General features: G+C 45.4%; 1 protein-coding gene across 1 annotated transcript; it reads right to left on the bottom strand.

The window, feature by feature from the left end:
• Positions 1-792: 792 nt before the first annotated feature.
• On the bottom strand, positions 793-1,654 carry LOC123331965 (melanoma-associated antigen B1-like). The gene is made up of 2 exons (XM_044937234.1): positions 1,008-1,654; positions 793-943 (listed from the first exon to the last, which is right to left on the bottom strand). The coding sequence occupies exons 1-2, from the start codon at positions 1,652-1,654 to the stop codon at positions 793-795; spliced, it is 798 nt and encodes a 265-aa protein (XP_044793169.1).
• Between the last annotated feature and the right edge of the window lie 8,088 nt (positions 1,655-9,742).

The following is a 9,742-nucleotide window of genomic DNA, read 5'->3' as shown; positions in this document are numbered from 1 at the left end:
ATCATTACCAAATCAGTATTCTGAAGAAAAGGAATCTGGTAGAAGTAAAAATATTGGATAAAAATGAAACAAATAATTTGCAGAAGTTACTAGTTTAAATCAGGAAGAAAATAGAGATCTAAACTCGGTTTGCTTGACCCCTACTAACCTGCACTATCTAGGAGCTTGACTACTCTTTGAGAAAACTCTGTTCCAGTGTCATCTTACCTTGTTTAGATGGTGAACAACATATTCAATACGTTCATTGTGTTTTACATATACCCAACCTGTGGCTTTCAAAACTTTAAAACAGCAAACAATGTGATTTATATGATTAATACATTTGTATTCTGAAGCACAATAAAAGTTATGAAAAGTAATTAACATGTGAAAATACCGAACTCCTCCCTCATCTCCTTAATCTAATCAACTTTCACTAGATATTTCTCCTATGGATAAAGGAAAAATGATATATATTTTAAAAAAATGAGTTATACTTAAACTCCCTTACTACATAAAACAGTAAAGAACATACAAGTTTTGTTCCCTCCACCCTACTACTCTCTACTGTTTAGGATCTTGACAGCTGTGTTCCAACACAAAAGGGAAGAAAGTGTCTGGGCCTCCCTCCCTAGATGTAGGAGGAGCTGTAGGACTTGGCCCTGGAAGGGGCACTGGCTTCAGCCATTGTTGGAGCCCTGGCTGCACCTCTCAGCCCTGCTCTCTGCGCCTGATCTCTCAGAGCCTCGTCATAGAGGTCTGGGAAGGAAATCCGGACGGTATCGTGGATCTTGGCCAGCACCTCCAACACCTTCATCTTACTGGTTTCAAACAAGCTCTCAGGCCCCACAGGAACTCGTAGTGTGGAGGATCGGCATTGGGCACCTGTAGGTACTTCAGGTACTTCTTCTGCACCAGATCTTTGGTGATGAGCCTTCTGGGCTCCCCAGAGATCCAGAGCCTCCTCCCAGTATAGACCCCCAACACACTGAGGAATTTCCAGACCTCCTCCTTGGTGGCGTGGTTACCCTTCATGAAGATAATGCCCAGGAGCATCATGAGGAAACCAGACTTGGGCAGACCGCCCCCCCTCATCACTCAGACCTTCATCGCCCCCGAGGTTGAGCTTGTTGATGAGGGCATAGATGTTCCTGCTACAGTGAACTTCCTTCAGCTCAAGGCCAAATACCAGCTCCATGTGCTTAGAGGCTCTCCTGAGGATCCCAGGGATGTGCTGCCTATACTTGCTGCCAACAACCTTCAGCAGGGCGTGCTGCGAGATGGGCTCCTTCTTGGTGTACTTCTCCAGCAGGAACTCCAGCAGCATGCTGGCCTTCCTGGCCAGAGGATCTATGTGAGGGCTCTGAGTGGCAGGGGCTGCCTGGGAGGCACCTGCACTTTCCTCTTCTGGGCCCTGGGCACCTTCATCAGATCCTGCACAGGAAGGCCCTGCATCAGGAGAGCTAGGGGCCATGGCTCCCTGAAGCTCCTGGTGATCTCCAGTAGCAGGGGAGCTTGGGAGAGAACCCTGAGGGGCAGAAGAGTGGGAGGAGGGGCACTCCTCTTTGGGGGCTGCAGCAGCACTGGACTGGGCCTCTTGGGGACAATGTGTGTCCCCCTGGACCTGGTGGCATTTCACATGGGCATGGTACTTGTTCCTGTGCCTCTGAGGCATGGTGACACAGGTTATGGATCACAGGTGCATGTGGGCAGGGTGGCAGGCAAGGAGGGCACCTAGAGGAAGGACAAGCAGATGTTGTGAGCAACTGCAGTGAGTAGATTCCTCCCTGGCTTGAACCAAAGCCACCTCTGAGGGGTCCTTGAGGCCAGTGCTCTGGGACCCGCAAGTCTTGTGTTCTCCTGGTGAGCTCCTTCCTTGAGACGACTGAGTAGGAAGTGAGAGTGATCGCTGGGGCACAGTCAGACAGACCTGCCTGGGCTTTAGAGGGAGGCCTGTGGGGGCTGGCAGGGGAGGCAGGTCCTTTCAGTTCACATTTCAGAGTCATGATGAAAACTGGGGAGAGACTCCCTCATATTCCCCGCCCCCAAACCCACCCAACCTGTTCCTTCTCTTGAAGTTGATGCTGCCACCTTCCCTGTCACCCCAGACGATGAGAGGAGGGAATGTTCAGGACTCCAATGAAGGGAGCCGGGACCTGCCTTCTGCTGTCTCAAGGCTGCCCCTTCACAACCAAGCTACAACCTCCCCTGACAGACCACTGCCCCCGTCCCCGAGTTTGGCTGGGAGGAAGTGCTGGCCACAGGGGAGGGTCCTGAGTCGGCCATGTGATGCAAAGGATGGTCATTACCCTGACTCTTCCCGAACCCGGACATCCTCCCTCTGCTGACCTGCTGCCAGCCCTTCGGAACCAGGTCCGCTCTTCCCCGAGTGTCCCATGTCAGTGATGGCAGTCAGGGAGCCCCTCAGCCTTTAGAACTGCCCAGATGCTGACCGGTTGCTTTCTGGCCAAGTCACGCTGGGTAAGGGGTTAGGCGTGGCCTCCAATCTGGGGTATGGAGACACTCAGTACCCCCGCGGGTCCCTCCTTCACTCCACAGAATCCCGGACTTCCCTCTACTGAACAGAGCCAGGGTCCAGCAACCCCGCACCCAGATCCACCACCCCTGGACCCAGGTTATGTCCCGAGAACCCACGTGTGTAGCCGATGGACATTGGACCTAAGAGCCAGGTCCGAGCCTCTGGGTGTAGGGCAGGTGCGGGGTTGCCAGGGGGCTGTGAAGTCCCCTCTTTTCAGATGGAAAAGGTGTTGGGAGTGCCAGGGCATATCTTTGTACCTATCCAGTGCACTTGTACCTCATGTCACCTCCGACTTGGACCCCTGATGAGACCTCAGACTCCTCCCTCTGGTCACAGCTACAGCAGCTCTCAAAGATAGCAGCCCTCTCAAAGATGTCATGGCACCCCAGCATGGATAGGAGGCTGTCACTTCCTATCATGCGCATCTGGGCTCCAGGGGGACAGCAGGGGGGGGGCCTGGGTTGGCGGGGTTCTGGGGGAGTTTCCAGCAAGAGGGGGGATGTGGTCCCTTCTTCGACTCATAGTGGGTCCTGGGATGTCCCTGCTGATCTCAGTCAACTGGCCTCACTCCTTGCCTCTCACTTCTCTAAGTAAACCAAGCAGGAAGAATTTGGGAGCCCGAGCCTGACAGCCTTCCTGGAGCTGCTGAGGCAGACAGTGAGAGCACTCTGGGGCTCCTTGTGTGCTGAGTGATCCTCTCTGTCCTCTATCCCTGCCTTCCTCCGACTGTAATGCTGCATTACTTCCCGTTTGCTGACCTGAGGGCAAGACCTCACCTGGAAGATGTCAAATCCACAGACGCCGGGTGAGAAGTGCACCGGCATCTCATCTGGATGCTTCGGCCTAAGGCTTCCTGGAAATGGCTGCTGCAGGTAAGATAAGCGAGAGGGAAGGATGGGTGAATGCTTTCTGTGGTGTGGAACCCCTCACATCTCACTCAGGATCTTCATATTGACTGCAGGCGAAGCCTGGAAACCCTTCCCTTTCTGGTATAAAACCACCCCTGTCCCCAACCATGCCCCACACAATCCCAGCAGAGAAAGTGAAGGGGCTCCTTAGCCTGACGGTTCTCACTGTGGGCTCTTAGTCGACTGCAGGGGCATTGCTTGAAAGTTCTGAGATGAATTTCGGTCCTTTTGTACAATTACTGTGATACAGGCTTTTCTCTTTTAGTGCACGTGTGACAGTCTCCTAAGCTCATCATTTACAAGGGCCAGTTGTCATCCACTAACAAAGTTTGTGCTGGTTCTTGCATGACCTCTGGGCCATACTGCCATGTCCATCCCAAACTTTGGTGCCCCATGATCCTGGCATGGGGCTCTGAGATGCGGCCTCAGGTTCCTTCAGTGAAGCAGTAGAGGTTCATGGTCCCACGGCCCAGTGGAAGAATCAACCGCTCCAGTTTAAAGCCTTTTCCAGCTGATCCTGTTGTCTGTTTCCTTTGTGGCCTGCACACCTGTGTCAGCCTCAGAGTACTCCCCGACCTGGGCACTCGTTGGGTCAAGTTCAAAGGAGACGTATTGTTCCTCAGGGATTATTTAGTTTTGTGTTCTTGCTTTTGTTAGTAGTTGTCTTTATTCCTTGTATAAGTTTTCCATGGTTTGTTCTGGGTACAGGAAACAGCCATCCACGTGTGACTCAGCTACTCTGGATGTGGTACTAAATCTGTAAAGGATTTAAGGAAAATCGACAGTCTTACAATATGTCCTCAGGAATACACAAAACATAGTCTTCTGTTTGAGACTTCTTTTTCCTTAGGCGCTCTGGAAGTTCTTCTTGTTGCCTTCATGTAGACTGCATACATTTTTCTAAGGTTTCTTTGTAACTACATTTTTCATATTGTTGCTTTCGTTTATGGTGTGTTTTCTATTACATGGTTTGAGTATTGTCGATTCTTCCAGACCAGTCTCTTGATTTTGCTGTGTTGGTCATTTTATGCCAGATTTCTGATGTTAGTTATTTGTGTCAATGTTTTCTGTGCCTGTTTCCTAAGAATTTTAATTCGAGGATCACATTCTTACTGTGATACTTTGTTTTTCATTATTGCTGACTTTTATTCATTTTGCATTGGTGCATGTAACTCTGTACTGGCTATGTGTTCTTATCCTTATTTTTTTCTAGTTTTTAAATTAGTAGACTTTTAAAAAGTTGTTTTAATCCACAGATCCTTGCTTTATAATGTTGTGTTGTTTCTGCTATACAAGACGATGAATCAGCTCTATCTATACATATTTCTCCTGCCTGATGAGACTTCCTCCCACCCCCTCTTCTCACCCCTCTAGGCGGTCACACAGCACCAGGCTGAGCTCCCTGTACTATATAGCAGTTTCCCGCCAGCTATCTTTTGTACACATCAGACTCTATATTTGTCAGTGGCACGCTCTCAATTCGCCCTACACACGCCTTCCCTTGCTATGTCCACAGGTCCATTCTCCACGTCTGTGTCACTATTCCTGCCCTTCAAATAGGTTCGTGAGTACCATTCCTACTTTCCATGTATATGCGTTAATGTACGTTACTTTTCTGTTTCTAAATTACTTCGCTCTGTAAACAGGCTCTAGGTGCATCCACCTCACTACAAGTGACGTAAATTAGTTCCTTTTTATGGCTAATATTCCATTGTATGTGGCTACCACAACTTTGTTATCCAGTCATCGGTCAGTTGAAGTCTGCTTTGCTTCCACGTCCTGTCTATTGTAAGCAGTGCTGCAGTGAACACTGGATACAGGTGTCTTTTCAACTATTCTTTTCTCAGTGTATATGCCCAGGTTTTCTATTGCTGGGTCATATGGTAGTTTTAATTCTAGTTTTAAAGGAATCTCCCCAGTGTTCGCCATAGTGGCTGTAGCAATTTCCATTCCCACCTTTTCTCTAAACTCTCCCCAGCATTTACTGCTTGTACAATTTTTGATGATGGCCATTCTGACCTGTATGAGGTGACACCTCATTGTAATTTTGATGTGCATTTCTCTCATGATGAGCGATGTAGCGCCTCTTTTCATGTGTTTATGAGTTTGTTGCCCCTCTGTATTTCTTTTTTAAAAGAACAGATTTAGGATTGCAGAAAATTCAGCAGATAGAATAGAGAGGTCCCATACAGCCACTCTCTTCCTCCACTTGGTATCTTCTATTATTAACATCTTGTATTGGTTCAATGGATACAAGTTTGTTGTTTACAGTTGATCAACTAATGTCAATATGTTATTATTAACTATTGTCCATTGTTTACAATACATTTTACTTTTTGTGTTTTACAGTTCTTTAGTGTTTGACAGATGCATGATAGTATCAACTCAGCCAACACAGTGTCGTGCTGAGGAGTGTGAATGGCCTATGGATCTCCCATGCTCCATCTGTTCATCCCTCAAAACCTCACTCGGAACCCCTGACAACTACTGAACGTCTTTCTAAAGATTTGCATTTTCCAGACTGTAACACTGATGGACTCATACAGTATGTAGGCTTTTTGTACTGGCTCCTTCTGCTAATCAATATGCTTTGAATTTTCTCTATAACTTGTTACGGTTTGAAATGTTTTCTCCAGGACTGAATAGCATTCCATGTAGCTTACCGTAGTTTGTTTACCCACTCGTGTACTGAAGGTCATCTTTGGTGATTTCAGTTTTTGGCAGCTATGACGTATTCTGCTATTAAAATTTGGTTGAAGGTTTTTGGATGGGCTTAAGGTTTCGGCTCTTTTGAGTAAATACCTTAACGTTCATTTGCTAGATCATATGATAAGACTATATTTAGCTTAAAAGAATTTGCCAGACAGTTTCGAAAGTATCAGTATCACTGCATTCCCTTTAGCAATGAGTTCATTTTCAGGTAGTTTGCCTGTTTCCTCTTCACTTATTTGAACTTCTGTGTTTCTGGTTTGTTCCTTCATTTGTGTAGTATTTCTTTTCCTTTTTCATCATCATTATTATTATTATTTTAATTATCATGATTGGGGTCTCCTTTTCCCAGGCTTCAAGGTTGAATTCTTTCTTCCTTTTTGTTTCTGCCCTCTAAGGTTGTTCCAGTGGTTTGTGTAAGCTTCTTATAGAATGAGATTTGTGCTGAGTTTTTGTTTGTTTGCTTGCTTTTTCCTCTGATGGGCAAGGCTGAGTAAGGTGGTATTTCTGTCTGCTGATGATCGGGTTTGTATTTTTGTTTTCTTTGTGGTTTAGATGAGGCATCCTGCACAGGGTGCTATCAGTGGTTTGGTGATGCTGGGTCTTGTATTCCTGTGGTTTCCTTTGTGTCAGTTCTCACTATTTGATATCCTAGGGTTAGTTCTCTGGTAGTCTAGGATCTTGGAACCAGTGGATCCACTCTAAAGGCTCAGGGCTTGACCTTGAGTTTTGCGTGGGTCTATACATTCTTTTCTGCTGGTCATGTACTCCTGTCAACTCTCAGCTGGTATTCTGCATGCACTTCTGTGTCAGAAGGTGTATTCATGATGTATCCGTGGAGAGAGATTTATTCCATGTCCACCAACTCCTCTTGCCATCTTGTTCTTCCTGGGGAAGATTCGTGAGAGTCCCTTGGACTTCAAGGAGATCTAACCAGTCAATTCTAAAGCATATCACTCCTGAATACTCATTGGAAGGACTGATGCTGAAGCTGAAACGCTAGCATTTTGGCAACCTGATGTGAAGAACTGACTCATTGGAAAAGATATCGATGCTGGGAAAGATTGAAGGCAGGAAGAGAAGGGGGCGACAGAGGATGAAATGGTTGGCATCACCTACTCAACGGACATGAGTTTGAGCAAGCTCTGGGAATAGGTGATGCACAGGGAAGCCTGGCGTGCTGCAGACCATGGGGTTGCAAAGAGTCAGACACGACCGAGAGACTGAACAGAACAGATGAGTCATCAAAATAGTCTTGTCATTCCTATGTTTTCTGGATGAGTTGAAGCCTTCCCTTGCTGCAAGGCTGATTCCCTTACGGTGGCAAAGAAAGTGTGAGAAAATGTGTTCTCTGCTTGGTTTATCAAGTGTGATCCAGGCACACATTTCCCTGGGCAAATTATACGAGCTTTAACCAAAACCTTGCAGGCTTCTTGAAATGATCATTGTCCCTGTGAGCCACAAACTTCAGGGAGGATTGACAGAAACAGTACAAAAACTGGACTCTGGCAATATAAGAATTAGGAACATGGGGCTTAATGAATTACAAATATGATGATAATTTTCCTGAATTTTTTGAGAGATTACTGTCTTTTAAAAATCTTTTATTTTCTAGATATAAGGAAATTTTTAACACAGCAATTTGATAAATTGTACCTTTGTCATTAGAATTGAAACATTAATTTTTCTCTCCCTACCATATCACTCCAGAAATTAGAAACTCTCAGTGCTCTTATTTTCTTAGGAAAATTGTTATTTTTCAAAAGTTCAGTGAGAATCGTTCTTGTAGTGGGACACAAGTGGAAACATTGATTACACTACCAAAACTTTGACTGGAATGTCATATTTGACAGACACAGGTAGACTTGGATATGAGCAGATAACTTGAGGAAACTGAGGTTAACAATAGGAAGCCATAAAAACCCGTTGAAAAACAGCCTGGGACCTTGCTGACAGAATTCCCATCAGCCTTACCAGGTGAGTAAGGAAGATCACTTCTGGCAGGCACAGGAACTTTAGGATGTTTTGGGACTTCAGGAAGAGAGGAATTCATCCAGATCTCTAGGTTTGACAACAAGTCTTTGCTGTGGCTTCCTAGCCTCAAAAGGCTATTAAAATTTCCTTCTGGAGACTCCTTATGAACCATTCCAGCAAAGCAGATTTAAAAGCGCCTATTGGCAAATTGTTATTCTTACTGTACTTAGATAAATAATCAGGCCAAGTTTATTGAATTTAGACTTCCTTTGCAAACAAATTAGGTCTTAGTTTTCCTGTCTTCAGTAGAAATGAGGGAGATGATAGACAGAAAAAATTGGTTCAATAGAAAGTGTACTACACATGTGTGGGTATTAGGTTCTAGTGGTATTACGTTTCCTTGAAGTTTTATTATTTACCTGCAAACTGGGTTGGATCCTGAATTTTTCTAGTGTCCGCCTGCATCTAGCTGAAACTTTCTTACTAAAATTCCCAATTTCTCCCATCCTTTTGATGTGTCTGTGGGAAGACGGTAAGCTCCAAGCGATACAACTCTGCCATTTGATCCGCTCACTCTCCCATTCTTTTGACTTGAATCACTGAGAACTAACATTGCCATTTTCCTGAAGTCCTGCAACGTGAAGCTAGATGACTTGATGCAAAGATCAGAGAAATTGTCACAACACCTTATGTTCAAATAAACTTCATGCCTGTTGCTGTACGAGCCACTCAGAAAGTTAACCTGATCACCCAGAGATATTGCTAGCTGTGATAGAGACATTTCAAACTGCAATAGTTGCTTCGATCCTGACACCTAGAAAACTTCTTGACGGACTACCCCCTGGGCTCAGAAACTGGTTTTTTTTTTTCTTTCTTTCTTTTTTTTTTTTTTAATTTTATTTTATTTTTAAAGTTTACATAACTGTATTAGTTTTGCCAAATATCAAAATGAATCCGCCACAGGTATACATGTGTTCCCCATCCTGAACCCTCCTCCCTCCCCCCTCCCCATTCCATCCCTCTGGGTCGTCCCAGTGCACCAGCCCCAAGCATCCAGTATCCTGCATCGAACCTGGACTGGCAACTCCTTTCATACATGATATTTTACATGTTTCAATGCCATTCTCCCAAATCTTCCCACCCTCTCCCTCTCTCACAGAGTCCATAAGACTGTTCTATACATCAGTGTCTCTTTTGCTGTCTCGTACACAGGGTTATTGTTACCATCTTTCTAAATTCCATATATAACCAGCTCCAATCATTAACGTCTGCTTTTCTTTTGTTTCCCTAGAAATGCCTCTTATTAATAACTGCCTGATACCGCTTGCACCCTAGCCCTAGCTTTGGGAGCCCACCTGCATCACCACCTATTGAAATGAGATACCACTCTTTAAATGAACTGACCTGTTCTCAGAATTATGCAACTGCTGCCATGAAATGGAGGACTCCACTAATCCATTCTCTCTCCCCACAGTGACCAGATCAGCTTTTACCATGTGAGACTTGCAGGCAAGTTTCAGAGGAGGGACCTGTCAAGGCTTAGGGCACTCTGAGCCCAAGTCTACCACAGTGGCATATTGATTATTTTGAATTCAAGTTACTTAAGAAACAGCCAACAGGGGAGGGACATTCC

This window comes from Bubalus bubalis, chromosome X, assembly GCF_019923935.1.
Source record: "Bubalus bubalis isolate 160015118507 breed Murrah chromosome X, NDDB_SH_1, whole genome shotgun sequence".
Taxonomy (NCBI): domain Eukaryota; kingdom Metazoa; phylum Chordata; class Mammalia; order Artiodactyla; family Bovidae; genus Bubalus; species Bubalus bubalis.
Note: the sequence above shows the minus strand (reverse complement) of the source record. Positions and strands in the feature narration are given on the sequence as shown.

Excerpts from the sequence above, each read along its gene's own strand:
- LOC123331965 (XM_044937234.1), bottom strand. The coding sequence starts at position 1,654 with ATGCCTCAGAGGCACAGGAACAAGTACCATGCCCATGTGAAATGCCAC. Across the intron at positions 944-1,007 it reads GGGCATTATCTTCATGAAGG|GAGGCTCTGGATCTCTGGGG; the intron begins GTAACCACGCCA and ends CTATACTGGGAG.